General features: G+C 52.7%; 2 protein-coding genes across 2 annotated transcripts in view; one reads left to right on the top strand and one right to left on the bottom strand.

The window, feature by feature from the left end:
• Positions 1-26,814, top strand: part of LOC149326019 (protein tolkin-like) — a 416,319-nt gene that overhangs the window by 110,758 nt on the left and 278,747 nt on the right. The window contains exon 4 of the mRNA XM_089563963.1: positions 11,835-12,051. Within this exon, the coding sequence (XP_089420089.1) occupies positions 11,835-12,051 (217 nt within the window). The remainder of the gene's footprint in view (positions 1-11,834; positions 12,052-26,814) is intronic.
• LOC149326022 (uncharacterized) lies at positions 3,834-5,576 on the bottom strand. Its single transcript, XM_089563375.1, has one exon. It carries the CDS (start codon positions 4,791-4,793, stop codon positions 3,834-3,836), a length of 960 nt encoding a protein of 319 aa, XP_089419501.1. The 5' UTR covers positions 4,794-5,576.

Below are 26,814 nucleotides of genomic sequence, written 5' to 3'. Positions count from 1 at the left end.
ACCACGGCGGGGCAATCCTATGTAAGCACCCGATAACAGCCGCCTTCCTTTTTTTTCTTCCTTTTGCCTTTCGATGGCTCCACCACAGCCTGAACTGAAGATATGTTTTAAGAGGCTCTATGAGAGAGAGATTAGAAGATAAGCTAGGTATTGTGGTGTTCGCGGGTCCCGGCAAGTAAGAAGCGATAGAACACGGCGTAGTACTTTATTGGGCAACAGCTGAGATGCGTTCTCCCCGGCGGCGCTCATGCAGGAGCTCGCTTTTGTAGAGCCACGTCTGACGTCACTTGGCGCGTCATCACGCGTCTCACTCGGTCCACACGAAACGCCGGCACGCGTCTCACGCCGCTCGCACAGAACGCCGGCCCGCGTCTCACTCGGCTCGCACAGAACGCCGGCACGCGTCGCTTCCTCCACCGCAATTTCGAGAGTCACGATGGCTGATATCGGTCAGGCGGTGTTGTGTCCCCTTATTGCTTTTGTGTGTGTGCGCCCCCGCATCCTCCTCCTAACGACCACTCGCATCCTCCTCCTAACGACCACTCGCATCCTCCTCCTAACGACCACTTGCCCTTCGTCGCACGCTGTCGCCAGATGCCCCCCCATGGTGCGCCCCCGCATCCTCCTCCTGTTTTGGGAAGCCACTCCCTCCCGTGGACGCTTCTCCGCTCCCTCCTTTCTTCGGGCGGCCAGTTCGGCTCCTGCCTCGGTCGACGCTGGTCGCACCCTCATCAGCTTTAAATAAACAAAGTCTTAAAAGTACCGTGTGCGTCTTTCGCTGCATTGAATACAGCGACCGGACACGACAGTGGCGACGAGAAAGTGGATTCGACCCGCGCTACGCAACGCTATTGACAAGCCATGGCTACGCGAGGGTTTCCCAATCAGATACCAGAGTTCAACGGCTCATCGTGGTCATCGTGGGTTGGACGCCTTCAGTTCTACTTTGAAGCTAACAACATCACAGACCCAGCCTTGAAGAGGGCCAACCTGCTGACGCTGTGCGGGGAGCAGACCTACGATACTGTCTGCGCCCTTATTCAGCCAAGCACACCAGCGGCAGTGTCTTACGACGACATCGTAAAAGCGCTGCAAAAGCACTACGACCCAAGGCCATCCGAGGTCTACAGCCGGGCTCGCTTCCAACGACGAGATCAACTGGGAGGAGAAACTGTGAGCGCCTACGTAGCCGCGCTCAAGAAGCTCGCTGCCGACTGCAATTTTGGAACGCTGTCGACAACAGCTACCGGGCAGGAGGGAGACGCAGCTTCTTCTGCTAACACCACCATGCTTCCCTTGGACGTGATGTTACGCGACAGATTTGTGTGCGGACTGAGTGACGAGTCACTGCAGCAGCGCCTGTTCGCTGAGAAGGACCTCACATTCAGCAAAGCTTACGACATCGCCGTTCGAGCGGAGAGCGCCGGTCACCAGCAGAGAGGGATTCGCCGGAACACCGAGCCGGTACACCAGACAAGCAACCAGGTGCGCAAGCCTTCTGTTGTTGTAAAATCGGTCAAAAAGGCACAACGCTGCTGGCGGTGGGACGACCAACACAACCCCCAGGGATGTCGATTCCAGTCAGCCACGTGTAATTTTTGCCACAAGCGAGGGCATATCGAAAGAGCATGCATTACGAAACGGAGACTTGCCAAGATAAAGTCACCTTCCCAGCCTAATCACAGCGTCAACGCCTCAGAGAATACGCCGCTATCTGATCTCCATGGAACAACATCAGCAACACCATCTGTGTTGTACGACCTGAACACCACGAATCTCGGCACGCGACCGAAGATTTTTACAGAAGTAAGCGTACATCACCAGCTGATTAAGTTCGAGGTGGACTCCGGCGCAGCCTGTACTCTGATCAGTGAGGACACGTTCCGAACTTCATGGCCATCTGACGCACCCGCCCTGCAACAAGACGACACGCACCTGCGAACGTGGTCAGGACAGAATCTGCCACTATTGGGCTCTGCCAACGTGCAGGTTAACTACAACGGCCAGACCCATACGCTACCTCTGCTTGTTGTGAAGGGCACAGGATCAAGCCTTCTAGGGAGAAACTGGTTTTCTCCACTAGGCGTGATGATATGCGGCATACACCAGACGCCGAGCCAGAACATGGTTGAGCAACTGCAAGAGAAATACGAAAGAGTATTCTCGGAAGAGATTCCAGGAAACGAAGGGCCCCCGGTCACACTGGAGTTGTTGGACAACGCGCAACCCAAATTTCTGAAGGCCAGGCCGGTGCCGTTTGCTCTCCGAGCTTCAGTTGAAAAAGAGTTGGACAAACTGGAGCAGCAAGGTGTCATCGAGCCGACGCAGCATTCAGAATGGGCCACACCACTTGTCGTAGTTCGCAAGAAGAACGGAACCATACGCCTCTGCGGAGACTACCGGAGCACCGTCAATCTTGCGACTAAAGCGTCCTCTTACCCGCTACCGACACCTGAAGAAGTATTCAGTGTACTACGTGGCGCAAGAGTCTTCAGCACATTGGACCTCACCCAGGCGTATCAGCAGCTGAAGGTGAGCGAGTCAACTGCTGAATTATTGGCAATTAACACACTGAAAGGCTTGTACAAAGTCAAGCGACTGCCTTTTGGCGTAGATGCAGCCCCGGCCATATTTCAAAAATTCATGGAGACAGTGCTTCAGGGCATCCCAGGAGTTTGTGTCTACCTTGACGATGTCATCATCAGTGGCACTTCCACTGAAGAGCATGCAGTGCGCCTAGAGCTCGTTCTCGAAAGGCTAGCAAACGCTAATTTGTGCATAAGCAAATCGAAGTGCTGTTTTGCGGTGCCAGAGGTGCAATTTCTGGGACACCGAATTGATGCGGAAGGCATTCACCCTACCGAGGACAAAGTGCGAGCGATCACAGAAGCACGAGCTCCAACAAACAAGCAGGAGCTACAGGCTTTTCTCGGACTCTTGACGTTCTACGACCGGTTCTTGGAACAAAGAGCTACCGTGGCCAACGACTTATACCAACTCCTTCGGAAAGATGTGACATGGACATGGTCGCCACGCCATCAGCAGTCATTCGATGCCCTGAAAGACCTGATTCGAAGATGTACAGTCCTCCGCCACTACGACGAAAGGAAGCCTCTGCTTTTGGCTTGCGACGCATCACCGTACGGAGTCGGCGCGGTTCTATCGCAAACTGACGAGCAAGGAAGGGAAGCTCCCATCGCCTTCGCCTCACGTACGTTGTCGCAAGCAGAACGCAACTACGCGCAACTTGACAAAGAAGGGCTAGCCATCGTCTACGCGGCGACACATTTTCACCAGTACATTGCCGGCCGGAAGGTGACCTTTATAACCGATCACCGACCGCTATTGGGCATTCTGGGACCACAAAGGCCTATGCCACCAACTTTGTCTCCGCGAATGACACGTTGGTGCATCAAACTCTCAGCGTACGACTACGCTCTGGTCTACCGCAATGGGAGTAAACATCAAAACGCCGATGCGCTAAGCCGTCTGCCACTAGACGCAACTGTTGACGAACCATTTCCACCAGGAGACGTTCTGATGTTCGAAGCACTGCCAGAACCTCCGCTTACAGCAGGCACAGTTGCAGCATCTACGCAGAAGTGCGCAGCTCTCCGGCTAGTTTACACAGCTGTTCAACAAGGCAACGTGCATAAACTCAAAGGGGACAACTTCGACGCTTACCGCAGGCGAGCTACAGAGTTGAGCACCCATCGCGGCTGCATCATATTTGGGTCCCGAGTTGTGATGCCGAGAGAACTACGCGCACAAGCTATGTCTCTCATCCACGCCGGACATCGGGGCATCGTTGCAATGAAAAAGTGTGCCAGAAGCTACATGTGGTGGCCTGGCGTGCGTCTTTCGCTGCATTGAATACAGCGACCGGACACGACAGGCGGCTTCCTGACTTGTTGGGGGTACTGCCTCGTAGGGCTGTTTTCCGCTGACCACGGGTGCAGGGCTAGTTGCGGAGACAGCGCTTGATGAGGGTGGCGGACAATCTGAAGGTTCCGGATAACAGATGTCGGTCTCCTCCCCCACCGCAAATGGTGACGGCGTGTTCGCAGCTGAGGCTCGTAGCAAATGGTCCTTGTGTCGCCTCCCCGTGCAGGATCCGATGGGTGTCTGTACATTGACCTCGTACGACACTGGCCCGGTGCGCTGCACGATAGTTGCTTTGAGCCATCTTGGTCCGCTCCAGAAATTGCGCACCAAAACCTGTTTAGCTTGTGCAAACGGCAGATTTCGTCCCAGTCCAAGCGCAAAGTTTCGAGCCACTCGCGTCCTAGAAGAGCTGGTCCGCCGTAATCTACGACGTACAACGGAAGGTCACAGACTTGATCCTTGTACCTTACGGCTGCTTTTAAGACGCCGCAGGGCTGGATAACTTCTTCTGTGTACGTTTTCAGTCGCAGTTCCGTCGGTTCGAGTCTCAAAGTTGGTCTAAGCCTCTTGAACTGTTGTCTTGATATTACAGACACCGTAGCGCCTGTGTCTAACTCCATTCGCAAAGGTACACCTTGAATTTCGACATCGACGGTGATGGGACGCCGGGCGTTTTCAGACAGCGTCTGGAGGTTTCCCGTGTCGTCACTTTCAAGAGTGCGTATCCACTTCCATGAACTCGTTGGATACTGCTTCGGAGCACGGCAGGCACGCTGAACGTGGCCTTCCTTGCCGCAGTTCGTGCACTTATCTCCTATGTGCGGACAGGCGCGTGAAAAATGCTTGTCGGAGCCGCAGCGATAACACTCGAAAGAATGCATTCTTTTGGCTGCGTCTTCAGCGCTCATTTTGTGGAAGTCATCGACAGCTTCTCTAGCGTGCGCTTCTTGAACATTTTTTTTAGCTTCTTCCAAAGCGAGTGCGCGTTCAACGGCTTTTTGGAACGTCAGCGTTTTGTCTTCTGCAAATAAGTATCGCTGAATGTCGGTGCGGAATAAACCGCACACAAACCTGTCACGAAGCGATTCGTCCAAAAAGGTACCGAATTCACAGGTCTGAGCTAGTTTTCTGAGCTCGGCTACGTTCTGTGCGATGCTTTCATATTGCAGCTGACATCTTCTGTGAAATTTTGCTCGCTCTCCGATCACAGACACTCTCAGGGTGAAGTGATTGCGAAGCAATTCAGTTAGCTCCTTGAACGTCTTTTCTGACGGCTTATCTGGTGCGGTCAGAGATTTCAAAAGGCTGTATGACTTCGGCCCAATGACGCTTAGCAAAGCATGCACCTTGAGGTCTTCTGGAACTTTGTTCACCGCGAAAAAAGAAATTAGGCGTTCTTCGTAAGTCACTCACAGTTTCGTCGAAGGCTTCTTTCTACTGGACCAATCTGACTGGAGGCTGCCATCTCAGACGTCTTGTCGCCTTTCGTCGTAAGTGCGGTTGAATCCAGCGTTGCTCTTCAGACTATTGCCTCGGTACTTCGTTGTCCAGCTTCAGCGCTTCTTTTCTGCGTCTTGCCTTGCTTCCACCATCCTCGTCGCCAGTTGTGGTGTTCGCGGGTCCCGGCAAGTAAGAAGCGATAGAACACGGCGTAGTACTTTATCGGGCAACAGCTGAGATGCGTTCTGCCCGGCGGCGCTCATGCAGGAGCTCGCTTTTGTAGAGCCACGCCTGACGTCACTTGGCGCGTCATCACACGTCTCACGCGGTCCACACGAAACACCGGCACGCGTCTCACGCGGCTCGCACAGAACGCCGGCCCGCGTCTCACTCGGCTCGCACAGAATGCCGGTACGCGTCAGGTATCCCGCTGCGTCGAGGCGCTCTACCTGATTTCGAAAGCTGTCTTGCAATTCATGCTTGCACGATTTCTCCGGGGCGTTTCGGAAACATAATTTGCCTTCTAGTTTGTAAACAAGCCTGTGATGGTATGCGAGATAAATGTGCATTGTGAAAAATCCAGGCGCTAACAAACAACGACACAGAGGGGACACAGCGCTTGTCCCCTCTGTGTCGTTGTTTGTTAGCGCCTGGATTTTTCATAATCAATGTTTACCAACTAGCTCAGCTTTCCGCCCTGTTGCAGATAAATGTAACTTAGGAGCGGAGGTATGCGTCACCTAATGCAGACGCCATTTTAATGGCAGTACATGGTCTTTATACGTGGAAAATGTCGACTTCAGATAAAAAGTCAGGAGATCAAGGAAATTGCCAATACTGATACCGGCAGCATTCTGGAATTATACCACGCCGTAACGGTCATTGCAATTTTCTACACAAGACATCAGTTTTTTGGGGAGAAGAGAAGAATATTGTTACGTTGCCCGAAAGGCTAGTCACAAGATGTTACGTTGCCCGAAAGGCTAGTCACAAGCAAGGGCGACCGGAGCGCAGAAAGAACAACACAGGAAGCACCGAACAATAGCGCGCGCACCAGTCAGGCACTTCCTTCTCATCGTCTTCTGTGAATATCCGTTGCATGGCCCCCCGTCCGGAAAAACACCGTCACGGTGTACTGGATGACGTCGAGCGGCAGGGCGAGAGGTAGGGTTTCAGGCGAGAGACGTGGACGATATCACGTTGAAGCTGGCGGGAGGAAGCGGGCTGGAAGGCCGGAGCGATTTCGTAAGTGACAGCAGTTACCTGGCGCAGGACACGGTACGGGCCAACATAACGGGACAGAAGTTTTTCGGAGAGGCCGACGCGGCGAGATGGGGACCAAAGCAAGACGAGGGAGCCAGGAGAGAAAGAGACTGTGCGGTGACGGCGGTTGTAGAACTCCTGCTGGGAGGCCTGCGAGGCGAGAAGTCGGGAGCGTGCAAGTTGACGGGCGTAGTCAGCACGGGCAATGGCGTCTTGGGCGTATTCAGAGGACGGAGCAGCAGGAGTAGGCAGCAGCGTGTCCAAAGGCAATTGGGGCTCGCGGCCGTATAAAAGGTAAAAAGGGGAGTAACCGGCTGTATCATGGCGGGAGGAGTTGTATGCGAAGGTAACATACGGGAGAGCGAGGTCCCAGTCGCGGTGGTCGGGGGAAACGTACATAGCGAGCATATCGGTCAGAGTGCGGTTGAGACGCTCAGTAAGTCCGTTTGTCTGTGGGTGATAGGCGGTGGTGAGCTTGTGCTTGGTAGAGCAGGACTGAAGAATGTCGTAGACAACCTTGGACAGAAAGCAGCGGCCGCGGTCGGTAAGAAGTTGGCGGGGAGCACCATGGTGCAATATGAGGTCGTATAGCAAAAAGTCCGCAACATCTGTAGCTGTACTGGTTGGCAGTGCCCGCGTGATCGCATAACGGGTGGCGTAGTCCGTGGCAACCCGTGGCGTAGTCCGTGGCGTAGTCCGTGGAAGGTGTGAGGGCAACGAAAGATAAGGCTTGAGGGGGCAGGTGGGCATAGTCGGGGCAGGTCAACCGGAGCGACGAGTTGATGGGGTCAGGATTGAGTTCGGGAAGCTCAACACACCCTCCGAGCAGTCAATGAGGGCAGAATGATCCGACAAAAAGTCTAAACCGAGAATGAGGTCATGGGCGCATGTGGTAAGGAGGGTGAACTGAACCGGCGTACTGTGGTCACCGATTGTCACGCGAGCGGTGCACAGCCCCTCGACAGCAGGCATGGCACCATCCGCGACGCGCACACAGGACGTTGCAGGCGTAAGGACTTTGCGTAGGCGACGGCGGAGGTCAGCACTCATCACGGAAATATGGGCACCGGTGTCAATAAGGGCTTGCACAGGAACACCGTCAACTGTAACGTCTAGCAGATTGGGTCGAGTCGTCAGTAGAGGGTTTGAGGTCCGGGTCGTTGATGCAGCGTCACCTCCGGGAGCTGCATCACTTAGTTTTCCCGATGAGAGGGGCGGTAGGACGCAGCAGTCGAAACACGAGGCGACTGCGGTGAGCGTGAGCGGCGGGCTAGCGGCGAAGGCGAACGGGAGGACTGTCGTGGAGGTTGATCGCCGGCCTCAGACGTCTCGGATGGTTGGCGGGGTGAAAAGCGGCGTGTGTAGTTTGGACGGTAGTAGGAGGTGTCTCGCGGGGGTGACGACCAGGGGCTGCGGCAGTGGCGGGCAATGTGGCCGACCCGAGAGCATTGAAAACAGATTGGGCGGTCGTCTGGCGTGCGCCACTCATTCGGATCGCGGTAACGCCGTGGTGAATAATAGGTGGGACGGAAAGGGACTGGAGGTGGTGGCTGTGGGGACGAGTTTCCGATGGCGCACAAGGCCGGAGGGAGGTTGAGATGGGCGAGTTCTTGCCGCACGACAGCCTGAATAAGCGACACGGAGGGCAGTGTGTCATTAGGTGTGGTCGATGATGTTACCACAGGTGCTAGGGCTTCGAGTTCACGGCGAACAATTCTTGTCACAGTGTCGGTGACAGGTGGAGACTCTGAGGGCACTTGAGCTTGAAGTCGTTGGTCCTGGCAAGAAGATGTAGCGGATGTGTTTGGAAGTCGGGAAAAGTGCTGAGAAATGCGACGGCTTTTCACTTGTTCGAAGCGACGGCACTCCTTGATAATGCTGTCAACAGTTGTGCAGTCTTTGCAAACGAGCAGATGAAAGGCATCGTCAGCAATGCCTTTCAGCACGTGGCCCACCTTGTCGGACTCGCTCATGGTGGCATCGACTTTGTGGCAAAGTGCCAATACGTCCTGTATATAGGCCACGTAACTTTCCGTCGACGACTGCGCACGAGAAGCAAGCTGTTTTTTCGCAGTGATCTGCCTATCGTCAGGTCTTCCGAAGAGTGCTCGCAATTTCTCTTTGAATAGATCCCAACTTGTAAGTTCTTCTTCGTTGGTTTCAAACCACACCCTCGCCGTTCCATTCAGATAGAAAATTACGTTAGCAAGCATTAACGTTTGGTCCCACCGGTTATATGTGCTTACTCTTTCGTAAAGGCTTAACCAGTCGTCGACATCGGTGCCGTCGTTTCCCGAAAATGTACCGGGGTCACGGGACGAAGCCATGACCACGAAAGGAGCAGCAGAAGTGGTCGGCGACTCGCTGGGTGGGGCCATGATGGTAGTAGCACCGGTTTGACGACCGCTTCGGAGCTCCGTGGTGCTGGGAACGATACCCCGCACCTCCACCAAAGATGTTACGTTGCCCGAAAGGCTAGTCACAAGATGTTACGTTGCCCGAAAGGCTAGTCACAAGCAAGGGCGACCGGAGCGCAGAAAGAACAACACAGGAAGCACCGAACAATAGCGCGCGCACCAGTCAGGCACTTCCTTCTCATCGTCTTCTGTGAATATCCGTTGCAATATAGATCCATTATGTAGAACGAGGAAAATGAGGAGTCTTTTTCTAGATTTTCTTGCAAAAACTTGTTTACCGGCTTATAATTTTTCCCCTGGTAAGGGTCATCAATGGGTAACAGCTTCAGTTTGTACTGCAGGAATAGTGGGACAGACGTTTTGCCAAGTGCCTTCCACAATCACAGTTGCTCGAAGAGTCCACCATGTCGAAAGAACTCGCTGGCACTACTAAAAGGTGATAAAGAAGGAGGTAAAGGAACTTTACTCATCAGAAGGGGAAAATGAATTCAGGTCAACTTTTCAAAAGAAAAGTGGTTTTGTGCTAGGCGGGGTGAAAACCTGAGCGCGGAAACTCTGTGAACAAGTGAACCTGGGAAAGTTAGCTAAGTCTATATTGCAAAGCAACGGGCTAAGCCTGAAAATCTGCTCACAGCTGAAACGCATAAACTCGATTGTCCTCTTCGAGCAACTGTCACTGCGGAAGGCAGTTGGTAAAAGTCTGTCGCATTATTCCTGCAGGACAAGCTGAAACTCTTACCCATTGATGATCCATATCGGGTGAAAAGTTGTAAGCAGGCAATGAAACTGTGTGTGACAGCAACATAGGTTGCCGCTGCTGCCGGACGGCGCCCTACAAGCCCAATTGCGGCTTAGGCGAGTCCGCGTCTGATGGGGTATCCCTGCTTTGAAAAAAAGTATAAAGTATTGTAAGAAAATCTAGAAAAAGGCTTCTCAGCTTGCTCTATCGACATAAACGATCATTTTTATTCCCTTCTCGCCTCAAAAACTGATGTCTTGTGTAGAAAATCGCAATGACCATTATGGCGTGGTGCAATTCCAGAATGCTGCCGGCATCAGTATTGGCAATTTCCTTGATCTCCTGACTTTTTATCTGAAGTCGACATTTACCATGTATAAAGACCGTGTACCGCCATTAAAATGGCGTCTGCATTAGGTCACGCATACCTCCGCTCCTAAGTTACATTTATCTGCAACAGGGCGGAAAGCTGAGCTAGTTGGTAAACATTGATTATGAAAAATCCAGGCGCTAACAAACAACGACACAGAGCGGACAAGCGCTGTGTCCCGTCTGTGTCGTTGTTTGTTAGCGCCTGATCCGGCAGGCGTTGATCAAATTACAAAGGGTGCAGAACTCGGCTGCCCGCTGGAAATTATGCCTAACCGGAGCCTCTTGAAGTAGGGAGGAAGTTAATGCTGAAAATATTTCATCATCTTTTTACAAGTGTTCGAGTTCCCAGAAAAAAAATACATTTATCACCCATATAAGATCCCAGCGCGTTTATCATGACCACAAGTTACGAGAATTCATAGCTTGAATTGATATGCCCAGATAACAAGTTCATACTACACACTCTTCTAGAACCGAATGCGCAGTCTTCAATTTATATAACATTACTAACTTCCAGTTCTGTGCATCGTCATCGTAAACTGCTTTTGTATCTTTATTGTGTTTCATTTGAGCCAACCGCCCACTGAGATTACCGATATGGCGCTCTCAGAAAACAAATAAAGAAGTAGAAATCAAGAGATTCAGTCGAGATGGTTCCCGCAGAAAAGTGCTCGCGTATGCCGCCTTCCCCGCCTTGCATCCGCACCATGTGCAATGTGCTCGCCTTGCGAGGAGTACGAGATCTTGTACGGAACCCAGACTATCCCGGGAGAACGCTCCTCACATACTTTCTGGGTACAGCGCGTAACGTGTTTTTTACACAACACGTGGTTGGCCCTACAGCCGAGCAGCCGCCAGCATTTTTCGTTAACGTGCGTCGCACACTGGCGTCGTTGACTGTCAGCGTGCCCGACCTGGATGTTGATGAAACCCCGCCCTCCAGGATGTGTGAAGCACTAACGGTCGCTGAGCTGACCCGCGAACAATTCCAGAAAACGAGACGGGCACGCTGGCGCCAACTGACCTCAGCTGCGCTTCCTACAGATGTCAGGGACTTCGGCTGGCTGCGAGGCTGGCAGGTCCTGCCCGCAAGAGACCGCCTTGCGGCGTGGGGCGTGGCGCCCTCCGCCCGGTGCCCGCTGTGCGGTCTCCTTGAAACTTTGCAGCACGCAATGTTTGAGTGTGTAGTTGCGCGCACCTTTTGGATATTAGTGTCACGCATGTTTTTAACCCGCCTGGAAGCGCGCACTAGTTCACCCGAAGTGTTTCAAAATATGCTCTTGTGTGTCGGCATGTTCGTTTTGTGGCGGCAGCGTGGAGTGGCTTCCCTAAATGGGCGTCCGCAAAGAACAATGTTTCCTATGTTGCAGCGCCTCCGCACGCGCCTTTTTGAACAAGCATGCGTGGACGCTCTGTCAATGAGCTAGGCTGAGTTTTTGCGCAAATGGTCGACATATTTCATCGTCCTGCGCGGCGGTCGAGTGTCAGCTTTCTTACTACCTTACTGACGTGCTCAGTGCTGCATCACTGCGCATGTGCTTGACTGATCAGAGCATTGAGTTCAGCTGTTTTGTTTTGTATTTTTTATGTTAACACAGAACTAAATAAACTTCTCTTTCCACGCCTTCCCCGTTTTCTTAAGACTGAGAAATGCTGCGCGGAGGCTGCTCACAGTGTATCTCGGCCTGCGTAATCATTGCCGTTTCTGCCCGTTGCAGGTGTTGCTCGTTCGTGGGCAAGCGAGGCAACGGGGCGCAAGCCATCTCCATTGGCAAAAACTGCGACAAGTTCGGCATCGTGGTGCACGAGCTGGGCCACGTGGTCGGCTTCTGGCACGAGCACACGCGGCCTGACCGCGACGCACACGTCGACATCGTCACCCGCAACATCATGACCGGGCAGGAGTACAACTTCAATAAGCTCACCGACGAAGAGGTACCGTTCTAACCTCCATCGCGAATGCCGTTCAAGAAGCCTGCGATGTCAATATAAGGCACATTTCAGACAGGGGTGAAATGCAAACCATGCAAACGTATCTGTGTCAGTCCGCAACTTATCATTTAATGGAAAACCAAGCTTTCCGCTGGCCTTATCGTCCATAGCGCTTTTCCACAGCAATCTGCGATATGTACGGCGTCATTTGCTCGCATTCTTGAGCACCGCCTGCTCATTCTTATGATCCTGAAGATGCAAAACTACTGCACGAGCAAAGCTTCCTTTAAACCTAATCTGTAAATTCGCCCAACTGGGTTACACTTTAGATCGAGCATTTTCCCTTGCACGTCACTGATTATTTGACGTTTAAGCTGAGGTATTGTTTCAATTTCAGGTCCTCGTAGGCAATAAACCTCATAACTGGACCGGCGATTATGGTCTTGAATCTCAACAAGTTTTTCACATTATTGTGTTACTCAAAAAAGAAGTTGGCGCAAAGCACCATCAAGGCGACGCGTTTTGGATGAGCAGCTCGCGTACACCAGAGGCTTGTCTGAATTTAGCATTGAGAGCATTTATTGTTGCACCAAAAACAGACAGATGCGATTTCAATTCGCCAGCACCGTTAAGTAATGCAGTCTGCCCTCAAGAATATTAAGGCGAAAGTTTTAATGCCTCATCGCTGTCGACAGAAGGTTGTCAGCAGAGGTGTCACGCATTTCTAGTCAGACCATAAAAAAAATCTTTGTGCACGATGGGATTCGAATCACCATCCTTCCGTTCCTGCAGCCGAGCGTGCTAATGGCTACGCTACTTCCCGCCAACGCATATGTAGTTCTCCTTGTCTAGGACGCTGGAGAGTGTTTGCAGAAAGGCGTCGAATCAGACGGATGCCTCCCAAACGCCCTCCAGTGTCTCCAGCATTTAAGGTTCACAAGCAATTCTGTACTTAATTAACATCTTGACCACACATCAGTGACACAAGCAGCAACACCACGCTTAAGGCTTTCGCCTCACCGCACTTTAGGTCAACAAAGTGCCTCCCTGAATTTTTTCGTGACCATATCGCCAGTGTTCGGTCCAGGATTCGATTAAACGGCGCCACAAGGCAACAGTTTACAGACAAGGAAGCAATCGTACGTTATGTATAAATAGGTTTGTGAGTGCCAACAAAAACAACTGCGCTAAGATGACGGGACAAGAAGAGGCACAAAGACGCACCGACAAAGCGCAGAACTTCCAACTTACTTTATTTTGTGAAAACAGGGCGCTTATAAAGGCTATCAACCTGACAATCAAGGCACACACGCAGGAACACCGTGTGCATGGCGAAGACAATATTGCCACGTTTCCACAAGCAGCCACTAGGCGGCTGCTCTTCGCAAGTCGCGTGCACCGCCGAGTGAAAGAAGAAGAAGATCGGTTCCGGCTTCCTCTGGGTGCTCTTGGCTTGTTCTCCGGTGCCGTCCACGTCAAAGCCTTTCGGTTACGAGCCCCAACGGCTACGTAACACTGGTGGAGGTGCATTCAAGATCCCATGTCCCGGACCTCTTCTCGCAGCGGTTCAGCGAGTCCCGACCGACTCCCGCTGGTGTCTACACCCGTTCATCGCAGCAGCCGCCGCGTTCACGGCCTCTCCCCAGAGTTCGGTCTCCTTCCCGACCGCCGCCCCGTTCAGCTTCATCCCATGGCTCAGGCGAGTTCCCCTCATCTAACCCTCCAGCAGCCCCGTGTACCGGCGAGTTTCCATGGCGCTCCTACTGAAGACGTCGACGACTGGCTTGAACAGTTTGAACGTGTGGCCAACTTTAATCAGTGGAGTTCTGCCATGAAGCTGCGCAACGTATACTTCGCGCTGGAAGACGGCGCCAAAACCTGGTACGAGAACCGGGAGACCGGTCTTCAAAGCTGGGATGCCTTCCGCCAGCAGCTGCGCGATACGTTTTCCAGCCCCGACCGCCGCGACCGAGCGCGCCGCCTCCTGGAAGCCCGTATCCAAAAGCCCAACGAGAGCGTCGCCATGTTTGCCGAAGACGTGACCCGTCTTTGTCGGCGGGCTGATCCCGACATGACGGAGGCCGCGAAGTTGCGCCACCTGATGCAGGGCGTAAAAGAACATCTTTTCGCTGGTTTGGTGCGGAATTCCCCCCAGACCGTTGCCGACTTCATCAGTGAAGCAACCCTCATTGAGCGAGCCCTCCAGCAGCGTTCCCGACGAAACGAGTCTGCGTACGTTCAGCCCTTCAGCTCAGTGGCCGCTTCGTGCAGCGCCAGTGAACATTCCTCTTTGCGAGAGTTGATCCGAGACGTAGTTCGCGAGGAGCTCCGGAAACTCCACATCATCTCGCCTGATCCCACACCCGCTGCCCTCACTGAAGTCGTGCGCGAGGAGATCAGGCAAGCGTTTGCACCGCCTCAGTTGCTGCCCGAGCCACGCCCTCTGAGTTATGCAGCAGCTGTCCGTCAGCCCGCGGTGCCTCCCGCGCAGCCTATCCCGTTCGACTCGCAGCCGCCGTCCGTACTGCCGCCACCCTCCTACCAGCGGCCACCGCAGCAGGGACTCGCCATGCAACCACCGGTCCGGAAGGCCGACATCTGGCGCACTCCACGTCAGCGGCCGCTCTGCTTCCACTGCGGGGAAGCCGGCCACCTGTATCGGCGCTGCCCCTACCGTGAACTCGGGCTTCAGGGATTTTCACGTCACGCCCCGCGCCCACGGTTCGGTGAGCGACCTCGGGAAATCGAGGAATACCTTGCTGCCCAGCAGACTTCACCGAACGGTCGCCAACGGTCACCTTCTCCCGTCCGCTACTCGTCACCTAGCCGTCGTACTTTCAGCGATACGCTGAGGGGGCGGTCGCCAAGCCCACGCCGGGGAAACTGAAGGCGGCGACCTCAGGGGGGCAGGTTGCTGAAAAACGAAACCGACGTCCCGAAGACCCCCCCGTGACGACGCAGCGTGATTCCGTGACAGCGACGCCGCCGCAGCGTGATTCCGTGACTCCGAGCTTCCCTCATACCGATGACACAGCTAGCGCCGACCTTCCCGTGCTTGTTGACGGGCACCCAGTGACTGCTTTAGTAGATACAGGAGCAGACTTCTCAATAATCAGCAAGAATTTCGCGGATCGGCTCGCAAAAGTTCGGACTGAATGGCCTGGACCCCAAATTCGTACTGCTGGTGGCCACCTTATGACACCTTTAGGGCGTTGCACTGCACGAGTCACCATTGCCGACTCCGTGTTTGTTGCGGTTTTCGTTATTCTTCCCAACTGTTGCAAGGACCTCATCCTCGGCCTTGACTTCTTACGACAGCATGGTGCCGTCATTAACGTTCCTCGCCGTTTGGTCACGTTTTCATCGCCTGCACCGACTTCCGCAGACGCCGAACGACGCCACGCACCTTTGCGCATCCTTGACGCGGATGTAACCGTGCCGCCACGCTCATGTACTCTCGTTACCGTCAGGTGCGACGACCAGTCCAGTGCTGCAGGGGTGGCCGAACAGAACACTGAGCTGCTGCTCCATCACGGCGTCTGTGTTGCCCGCGGTATCGTCCATCCGACCAACGGCCTCGCGGATGTACTCCTTACCAACTTCGGCAATGAGCGACAACGCATCGCTAAAGGGACCACGGTCGCCTACTTGGAAGATTTCGCCGAAACTTCTGATTGCATCGCGCTCCAGACATCTGCCAGCCGACCGGCCCAATTCGCCCTCGATGTGAACCCCGCTCTATCACCTACCGAGAAGGATCGACTTGTCTGGCTGCTCTCTCAGTTTCAAGACTGTTTCTCGTCTGCCTCCGCGGTCAAGCAGACGCCCCTCACCAAGCACCGCATAATAACCGACGAACGTATCCGACCAGTCCGACAGAACCCATACCGAGTGTCACCGCGGGAACGCGAAGTCATCGCTCAGCAGGTAGACGAAATGCTGAATGACGGTGTCATACAGCCATCGAGGAGTCCCTGGGCTTCACCTGTCGTCTTGGTTAAGAAGAAAGACGGCAGTCTGAGATTCTGTGTTGACTACCGCAAACTCAACCAGGTCACAAAAAAAGACGTCTACCCGCTACCACGCATTGATGACTCCTTGGACCGGCTGCGCCATGCGCGCTACTTCTCCTCGCTCGATCTCAAAAGCGGTTATTGGCAGATCGAAGTAGACGAACGGGACCGTGAGAAGACTGCGTTTGTCACGCCGGATGGACTATACGAGTTCAAGGTCCTACCGTTTCGATTGTGCTCCGCTCCAGCGACATTCCAGCGAATGATGGACGCAGTCTTATCCGGCCTTAAATGGCAAACTTGTTTAGTATATCTGGACGACGTTATTGTGTTTTCCCCAACGTTCGAGGAACACCTCCAACGCCTTTCCACCGTGCTACGGGCTATAAGATCTGCCGGCCTCACGTTAAAACCTGAAAAGTGCCACTTCGGTTACGAAGAGCTCCTGTTCCTGGGCCACGTCGTCAGCCGTCGAGGTGTTCAGCCCGATCCCGCCAAAACTGCAGCCGTCGCCAACTTCCCTACTCCATCCGACAAGAAGACAGTCCGGCGTTTTTTGGGACTCTGCGCCTATTACCGCCGATTCATTGCAAACTTTTCACGAATTGCTGCCCCGTTGACGCGTCTCACCCGAGATGATGTCACCTTCGCCTGGACAGATGAACAGCAAAAGGCATTCGATGAATTACGGCACCGCTTGCAAACAACGCCTGTGCTTGCCCACTTCGATGCCCATGCCGACACCCTGGTTCACATGGATGCAAGCAACGTAGGCCTCGGCGCTGTGCTCGTACAGTGGCAGGATGGCGCTGAGCGAGTCATCGCGTACGCTAGCCGGACTTTGTCTCGTGCTGAAACCAATTATTCCACCACCGAGAAAGAGTGCCTCGCTGTTGTCTGGGCAGTGATGAAATTTCGCCCGTATCTTTATGGCCGCCGCTTCCAGGTCGTGAGCGACCATCATTCTCTTTGCTGGTTGACGAACTTGCGCGATCCCTCCGGGCGCCTTGCACGTTGGAGTTTACGTCTACAAGAGTTCGACATGACCATCGTGTATAAGTCCGGACGCCAGCACAACGACGCCGACTGCTTGTCCCGTTCGCCTATCCAGTCGACGAACGAAGACGAAGAGCCCGACTTCCCTCTTATCGCAACTGTCGACGCAGTCACTGTTTCGCAGCGCCAACGTGAGGACCCGGGACTCGCTCCACTCATCGACTTCCTGAAAGCGCGTACTACGGAAGTACCCCGTCCCTTCGCCAGAACGCACTCCTCGTTTTGTCTCCTAAACGACGTGCTCTACAAGATCAACTTTTCTCCCACGGGAAGGGATTATCTCCTCGTCGTGCCAGACACTCTCCGCGACGAAGTCTTGCAGGCATGTCATGATGAGCCCACCGCCGGTCATCTCGGCTATGCTCGAACTTTGGCTCGCATTCAAAAGAGTTTTTACTGGCCCAAACTTGCGGCGGCAGTGCGCCACTATGTACGAACGTGCCACGATTGCCAGCGACGGAAAATACCGTCTGTAAGGCCAGCTGGTTTACTGCAGCCTGTCCAAGTGCCCAGATTTCCATTCGAGCAGGTTGGCATGGACTTGTTGGGCCCTTTTCCAACTTCCTCCTCGGGCAACCGGTGGATAATAGTCGCTACCGATTACCTCACGCGCTATGCTGAAACAAAGGCCCTCGAACGAGGCACGGCAGCCGAAGCAGCGAAATTTTTCATCGAGCGCATCGTCCTCAGGCACGGCGCCCCGTCAGTTGTCATAACGGACCGAGGCACAGCTTTCACGGCCAAGCTGCTGAGATCCGTCATGCAGCTGAGTGGCACTACCCACCGTAAATCCACCGCCTACCATCCACAGACGAATGGCCTTACCGAACGTCTCAACAAAACTCTCGCCGACATGCTGTCTATGTACGTGGACGTTGAACATCGGTCTTGGGATGACATCCTACCGTACGTCACATTCGCGTACAATACGGCACAACAAGAGACAACGCGCATGACGCCCTTCTCTCTGTTGTATGGCCGCGAGGTGTCCACCATGCTAGAGGCCATGTTGCCCCATGACGGTCGTGACTCCGAAGCTGGTACCGAGGACTTTACTGAGCGCGCCGAAGAAGCACGGCAGCTTGCGCGACTGCGCATCCGGAACCAGCAAGGCCGAGACGCTCGGCGTTACAATCACCGCCACCGAGTAGTGACCTTCGAACCGGACGACATGGTGTGGGTGTGGACTCCGATTCGACGCCGAGGGCTTTCCGAGAAACTGCTAAAGCAGTACTTCGGTCCGTACAGAGTGGTCCGTCAGCTCAGTGACGTCACATACGAACTTCTTCCAGACGGCTCTTCTACTTCTCATCGCCGCCAGCAGAAGCCCGAAGTCGTCCACGTCGTGCGAATGAAGCCGTACTTTTCGCGCGAGCACCGCTAGCAGCCTGCCGCCACGCCATAACCACATGCTTCTTGTGACCGTTCATTTTCGCACCATCCTTGCTTACGAACTGCTTATTTTCTGCCATGTTCTTGTGAACTGCTTTTCTTACCTTCTTTTCTTGCGCATGCATCGGGCCGATGTTTTTTTTTTTTTAGGGAGGGGGGTAATGCCACGTTTCCACAAGCAGCCACTAGGCGGCTGCTCTTCGCAAGTCGCGTGCACCGCCGAGTGAAAGAAGAAGAAGATCGGTTCCGGCTTCCTCTGGGTGCTCTTGGCTTGTTCTCCGGTGCCGTCCACGTCAAAGCCTTTCGGTTACGAGCCCCAACGGCTACGTAACAATATGAACAGTGTCACAGTGTGATTGGGACCGATGGAAAGCCCGGATGTGCCCATCAAAGAATTCGATCTCTTTCCGAGATGAGGAAGGCGAGCTGACACAGTTGTCACCCCTTTTGGAGACGAAGTATGTCTCGATAACCTCTCTTTCGGGTTTTGTTTTTGTTGCGAAAGCAGCACTACGCGAGTCGCCGAGCCATTTCGCGCAGCTGATGGCCGTACTGCGCATGCGGGAGGAGCAGTGACGTCACACGGCGCACAGCTGGCGCGCCACCGCCATCGCTGCGCGGCTGACTCAAAGATGCCGCCGACGCGCTAGCGTCCCGGGGCCGCCGCCGCGCCGCGCGCTCTCCATCGCCTCTCACTCTCTCTCCTCGTTCCTTTCGCAATTGTCAAGGTTTAACCAAAGCTAAACCACGGCCAATTGTTGCCTTAGCAAGGAGTTTTGTTTTCTCGAGATAAGGAAAATAATTTCTGCTCTCACAGCTCTTATAGGGCAGGGGTAGACAACTACTGCCCGTGACGGTGCGTAGGGATCGCCTGTACTACAGAGCGCGCTCATTAAAACAACCGCCAGTTTGTCCTATGTAGGACAGTCCGCAAGAAAGAGGTATTTCTCAGGTAACTTCGGAAACGCATTTCGTGAACTTGCTCTGATGGTGCTTGCATGTGGTGGGTTCCTTTTTCACTGCCCTTCCCACGGCATCAAGAAGGTGGCAGAAAAAATACGGAGTACGTGTCGTTTTTTCCGCGCCTTGTAAGCTGAGGAAAGTGTGTCCCCTGCTTTCAGAAGAAATAAAGAAACAAGAACAGAACGCAGGTCGTGCAAGATAAATCATCGGACGAAGTTCACCAGGTGTATTTCCGAGGTTATCTATACCAGATACCTCTATGTTGCGGGTGGGTTTACATCGGCCAAACCGGCCGGTGCTTCAATGAGCGAGCCGTAGAGCATAAAAGTTTGTTGCACACCGGCACAGGCAGCCATCTACCATTGCATTGCAAAAGCTGTAACAGCCGCAACTGCGTTCCTTACCTTGACAAAACCGCCTTCCACTTTAAGGCACGCAACAAAACTGAAAGCGAGGTTATCGAAGCTTTCCTGATTTCCAAAAGGGGTGACGACTGCGTTAGCTCGCCTTCGTTATCGCTATCGAGGCAAGAGATAATGCATTTAAAAGGGCATGTTCGTGTTCCACACCAGCTCTGATTCTCCTGCGAACTCTGCAGTTGTTTCTTATCGTCGAGCCCTTCGGCGATAGTGTTTTTCTTGTTATGTTCGCGGGCCTTCTAATAAAACCAGATGTTTTCACAAGTAAAATCAGTTGGAAGTCTGCGCTTTGTGTGCCCTACGTCCCATCTTGTTCGCGCAGTTTGTACTCGTTCTCTTGATTATGAACCAACTAGCCCGCCAGAACGTCATGATTCATTCAAACACTGAAATTCAGACACTGACTAAATTCTGTGCGGTCAAGAAACTTATTGAGAGGAAGTGCGCTGGTGCTGCCAGAGAACGAGTTGCAATCATCTCTTGTTCTAGCGAAGAAACTGCATTCGAATTTGTTAGTCCGTACGTAGAAAGGTGCAATGTTTAGCAGGTGGTAGCTTATCGATGAGGTTGGGTGGGTGAACGTTAGGTAAGACTTTTGTGAGAGGCGATAATGAGGATTAATAATGCAATGCAAAACTTTAAAGAATCAGTGCGGCGACGTTCTGAGAGAGCGGTTAAATTGGCTGATTAAAGTGCGGTAGAGGGAGAAAAATTGCGGTCATATCGCAGAGAGATGAAACGACCTGCTTGCTTCTGCATAACCTCAAGCTTCCCGATTTCGGTTGACCAGTTCGGGCTCCAGACCCCACACGCATATTCAAGATGAGGCAGGCTACAGATCTGTACAAGAGAAGTTTTGTTTCTTTAGGTTTGGTTTGGTTTTGTGGGGTTTTAACGTCCCAAAGCGACTAAGGCTATGAGAGACGCCGTAGTGGAGGGCTCCGGAAATTTCGACCACCTGGGGTTCTTTAGCGTGCACTGACATCGCACAGTACACGGGCCTCTAGAATTTCTCCTCCAAAGAAATTCTAGCCGCCGCGGCCGGGATCGAACCCGCGTCTTTTGGGTCAGCAGCCGAGCACCATAGCCACTGAGCCACCGCGGCGGCTGTTTCTTTAGGAGCCTGAGACAGCGTACGACGCAGATACCCAAGTTTTTGAGGTCATGGCGTATGCCTACAGGTTACGTCAGGGCTCATGGTCCAGAGAAGACGCTCTATTCTCGGAGCACATCATGGACGTTTCTGATGTTGTGGACACTTCCGGGGAGCTCTAAACTCAGATTCCGCATGAAGCAGTGTCCATTAATAACTCACAAGGCATCAAGCCGTCACCTACTGAACCTCTCGACCTCAAGCTTCCGGACTCTGGCCGACTTTGTATCGAGAAGTTGACCGGAATGACGAACGGCACAGTCAGGGAACAACTGGCAAGGTTTATTACGCTCCGTGCATATATAGGGCCGTGGGGAGAGAAGGCAGGGTTAAGAAGAGAGGAGGCAGTGCAGCACGTTGCACATGAGCTCGTGATAGCAAACAGGCACCGCCACTGATATGATACATCCCCCTTCCTTTAACAATAAGAATCAGCCGTTAGTGATTTGTTGAAAGTTCTTGTCATAGCCTAAACGCATGGGTTGCCTTGTGGGTCGCGTGGACCGCCTTGGCAGGGGAGGCTGTGCCGTCGGAGAAGTGGCTGTAGGATGCTGAGGTGATGAGGTGCCATGCTGATGCTGGGCTCTGGTTGGTAGGTCGTCAACAGAGTCACTGCCGTCCGATGAGCATGAAGCGAATCGCTCCCTTGTTGCGAGCAAATGCTGCCGGTTGCGTCTCAAGATGCTTTCGCCGGTTTGAACGCGATAGGATCGCGGTCCGGCAGGTGATATCACTTTGGCTTTTCTTTCCCATGAGGACCCTTTTATCCGTACGACGTCACCTTCTGCAAGGTATGGCAGGTTCCGGCTGTTCTGGCTCGACTGCTTGTGCTTGCTGACCTGGATGATCGGCTGCGGGCGGAAGTCGGGCAATGGGGTGCCAAGACTCCTTCCTTGAAGCAGCTCTGAAGCCGACCGGCCGTCTTCCAATGGGCTCGTCCTGTAATTTAATACACCAAGCCAAAAGTCTTCATTTCTTTCGCTTGTCTTCTTAAGAATCCTTTTGATCATCTGTACGCCCTTTTCAGCAAGACCATTTGAGCGCGGAAACTGTGGGCTGGACGTAGTGTGATGAAAGTCATACAATTTCGAAAAGCTTGCAAACTCGCGGCTAGAAAATTGAGGAGGTCCATTATCCGTGCAAAGTTCAGCTGGGATGCCATATCTTGAAAATATTACACTGAGCTTTTCAATTACTGCGCTCGCACTCAGATCAGAGAGCTTCGCTACATCTGGAAAATTTGACATTGCGTCATAAGCGCACAAATAGTACTTTCCCCCGTACTGAAATATATCGGCACCAACACGCTGCCAAGCTTGATTCGGCGTTGAACGAAGCATTAGTGGTTCTGCTGGCTGACTGTAAGCGTACTTCCTGCAGATTCCACATTTTTGGTTCAATGATTATATGTCAGAGTTCATCCCAGGCCAGTAAACCAGTTGCCTAGCTCTTGCTTGGCTCTTGGCTATACCGAGGTGCCCTGCATGAATGCGCTGCAATATCTCGGCACGCATGCTTGTGGGAATTATGACCCTGGTGCCCTTCATCCCGCCTGTTGAAATGCTCTCTATCCCACCCTGCAGATAAGGATCCGTCGATGTCTCGCGCACAAGGTGCGTCATTGTTCTTTCACTCACGGTTGACGATAGTACAGTGATGGCGTGCACTTCGACATCATCCGTATCCACAGCGACGAGATCAGCAGGGATTGGCGACCTTGACAGCATATCGGCGAGCTCCATCTGTTTGCCAGGAACATACGATAACACGTAGTTGTATTTCAAAAGCCGCAAAAATAAACCCTGCACTCTAGGCGGCATGTCCCCAATCGCTTTCTTAGCGATATCCATCAGCGGCCGGTGGTCGCTTTCTAAAGATATCGGATGGCCATACATAAAATGATGGAATTTTTCGCAACCAAAGACAAGGGCAAGTGCTCAAGCTCTGCCCTAGTTGTACCCCAAATTAGAACATCGTCGACATACACTCGCACACCGGGAGGCCATCAAATAACTCGTTCAGGGCTTTCTGGAACACTTCGCTGGCTGAGGCTATGCCAAACGGAAGGCGTAGAAAACAATAACGACCAAAGGGCGTTGCGAACGTGCATATTCTTGACGAGTCCTCATCCAGCGGAATTTGATGAAACCCCGCATTCGCATCCAAACGCGAGAAAAATTTCGCGCCTGCCAGCTCCGCCTCAATGTCCTCTCGACGAGGCATCTGATAGTGCTCCCGTTTTAGACTCTGGTTAATCTTCCTTGGGTCAAGACATACTCTTAACTTGCCGTCTTTTTTTTGCTCACAGTGACCAAAGGGATTGTCCAGTCTGTCCGGCTGCTCATTTTCCGTACGATGCCTTCTTGTTCCATACGGTCTAATTCAATAAAACGTAGAGTTGAGCTAGTTGGTACATGTTTCTTGGAGAAAACAGCGCTAAGACGAAGGACAACGAAAAAGAGTACAACAGGATCGGCGCTGATGTACTCTTTTTCGTTGTCCTTCGTCTTAGCGCTGTTTTTTCCAAGAAACGGTCTAATTCGTCACGCAGCGGCTGCTGAAGAGACAGCGGCACCCTTCGCGCCGGCTGGACGACGGGGACGGAGTCTTCGCGGAGCGTTATTGTGTGTTTTCGCTGAATGCATCCAGTGCCTTTGAACTGCTCAGAAAAATGTTGGAGTACGCCTTCTGCTGTGGTCGAGACCGCTTCTATCGCTCGTTGGATCAGGCCCAATCGCTCGCTCGTTTCGAGACCCAAAATGGCTTGGTGGACCTTTCTTACCACAAAAAAGTCAGCGGCCACCTCTCTGTCTCCAACTAGTACGCTTGTTGCAACCACGCCGCAATGCTTGATGAGCCCACCGTTGTAAGAACGGAGTGTGGTGTTACTGGGTTCCAATGCAGCCATACGCAACTTGCGGTACACCGACAAGGGTATGATGTTAGCTTGTGAGGCAGTGTCAACTTTAAACACCACTTCTCGGCTGCCCATCTTCGCCTTGATGCGCCAGTCGCGGTTGCTGTCGACGGTTCCAACAGCGACGGTTGGCACTTCGAAGCTGTCTTCTTACTGAATCTCGTTTACACCCGCAGTTCTGCAGCAAGACGCGAAGTGGTTCAGCCCATGGCACGAGTAGCACGTCTTTCCATATGCTGCGCAACGGCGAGGACCGTGTACTCGGCCGCAGCGAGTACACCGGCTGTCTCGTTGATGACGTCTCGGTGCTTTTGACGTATGCATGCTCGAGCTAACCGCATCCACGTCCGTCTCTTCTTTTCTTGAGTTCCACACTTCGTTTTGACGGCTTGCCGTTTCTGCCGTCTTGCATAAAGCAACAGCTTTTTCAAGCATCAACGTTTTGTCCCTTAGCATCTTCTCCCGAAGCTTGGGTTGGTGCCAAAAACGATTTGATCACGCACCATGTCGTCAACCATTGTGCCAAAGTTGCAATGCCTGGCTTGTTTCATGAGATCCCGAAGAAACTACTCGAAGGACTCCCCTTTATCTTGGATGCGAGTGCGAAATATGTATCGTTCGTGAACGTCGTTTTGCTGCTCGACGCAGTACGACTCGAACTTTGCGACCACTGTATCATAGTCCTCTTTGCTTTCCCGTGTGGCAAAAGTGAAGTTATTGAAGACCTCTAAAGGCCGGGATACATGCGACGTTTTTTTCGACGACATTCGCGCGGCAGAAAACGTCGCGGCTGCGCGACGCCCGGCTGGAGATACATGGAGCGTTGAAGCGGCGGCGCGCCGCCGCGTATCCCTCGTCGCGAAAGCAAATGTGATCAACAAGTGGCAAACACCACCGTGCAAGGAGGTCTCGGAGAGCAGCGAAGCTGACCATTCTGTTAAAATCAGGAGAGTTTCACTTCGACACCACTGTACAAATTTTAGCACGCGCGCTTAAGTATCTATAAAGATTTGCGTGCTCGAATGCATGCCGTCGCGTACCTATGGACGCCCGCTCAGCCGCGGACACCAGCGGCTGCGGTTGTCTTCGACACATTCGCTTCAGGGAGGGAGCGTAGGCATTCCGATCCAAGATTCGGCCGTGTTCTCGAAAAAAAAGCGACATTTCAAGTCTGATGAAGCGTTTATTTTCACGACAATAACATTTCCGTGCCCAAATACTGAGTAGCTCGACGGCCATGGCGGCCATGTTGGCGGCGGCAGGCCGAGGACCGGAAGAGCGGGCTTTCTGCGCTGCTATTGGCTCGCTTCAGCCGCCGCTTCCGGTCGCACCGGACGCCGCGCGTCAAAATCTAGCCGGTCCTGATCGGCGGCGGCGGGCGTTTTCTCGATGCCGGGCGTCAAATCTGCGCCGTCGGGCGAAAATCGACGACTCGCCGCGGTAAAAACGCTCCATGTATTACGGCCTTAACGCGTCTTCACCCGCCAAGCTTCACTTCACTTCACTTCACTTTATTACCTTAAAGACCCCACTTTGGGGGTATTACATAAGGGGTGGGAGTACAAATATAGGTTGAATATGATTGCTTACATGATATTTATGAAATGCATATTTAAATTGTTCACAAAACTTGATTGGCAGGTGATGGCATCAACGTCGTGGGGAAGGCCATTCCAGTCTTTAGCAGTGCGAAGAAAAAAGGATGCGGAAAAAGTGACGGTGCGGGCGCGTTGGCATGACACTTGCAGTGGATGGCCGGTGCGATGAGATATGCGAGCGGGCGGTGTGATGTAGGGTGGTTGTCCGAGGGAACTGTAAAAAAACTTATGAAACAGACTAAGAGAAGCAATGCGACGACGATGGGCAAGAGTTGATAAACCTGATTGTCGTTTAAGTGACGATACACTGATGTCGTATGAATAGGCAGAATGAATGAACCTCGTGGAGCGATTTTGGACAGATTCTAGTAAACTGATGAGATATGCTTGTTGCGGGCTCCAGATAGCAGATGCGTATTCTAGTTTTGGTCGAATGAGTGATTGGTAGGCGAGAAGTTTAATACTTTGAGGGGCGTGCCGTAGATGACGTTTCAAAAAACCCAATGACCGGTTAGCTGATGCGACGATGTTCGTTACATGAGAGCGCCAGGAGAGATCCTGGCACAAGGTGACACCTAGGTACTTGTATGAGTATACAGATTCTAGTGGAACGTTAGCAACGGAGTAAGGGAAAATATGGGGGTTACGCCGGCGGTGAAAAGATACAAGTTTACATTTATTAGGATTAAGCGACATTAGCCAGTCATCGCACCAGGCATGCACTGTGTCAATGTCGTTTTGGAGCTGTGATTGGTCAAAGGTGTTAGAAATCGTGTGGTAAATAACGCAGTCGGCTGCAAACAGACGAACATTGCAAACCAGGTTTGAGGGTAAGTCGTTTATATAGATTAAGAATAGGAGGGGAGCAAGTACAGAACCTTGGGGTACGCCTGATGTTACTGGAAGAGGGTTGGAACTCTGGCTGTTAACGAGAACAAACTGGGAGCGGTTAGAAAGGAATTCTTCTATCCACAGTAAGACGTTAGGATGCAGTTTTAGCATGGTTAGTTTTAGCAGTAAACGCCTGTGGGGAACTTTATCAAATGCTTTAGCAAAATCTAGAAAAATAGCGTCAGTTTGTAAATTTAGGTCGAGGTTAGAGTGAACGTCATGAAGAAAGACGGCCAGTTGAGTTTCACATGACAAACCCTTGCGAAACCCGTGTTGTGAGGGATGAAAGAAGTTGTTAGCGTCAAGAAAGTCCATGATTTGAGAATAGATGACGTGTTCCATGATTTTGCAAGGTATGCTGGTT

Source organism: Amblyomma mixtum, chromosome 10 (genome assembly GCF_055824585.1).
Source record: "Amblyomma mixtum isolate Tamu chromosome 10, ASM5582458v1, whole genome shotgun sequence".
Taxonomy (NCBI): domain Eukaryota; kingdom Metazoa; phylum Arthropoda; class Arachnida; order Ixodida; family Ixodidae; genus Amblyomma; species Amblyomma mixtum.
Note: the sequence above shows the minus strand (reverse complement) of the source record. Positions and strands in the feature narration are given on the sequence as shown.

What these genes read in the sequence shown, in the direction of transcription:
- LOC149326022 (XM_089563375.1), bottom strand. Translation starts at nt 4,793, where the DNA reads ATGAGCGCTGAAGACGCAGCCAAAAGAATGCATTCTTTCGAGTGTTAT.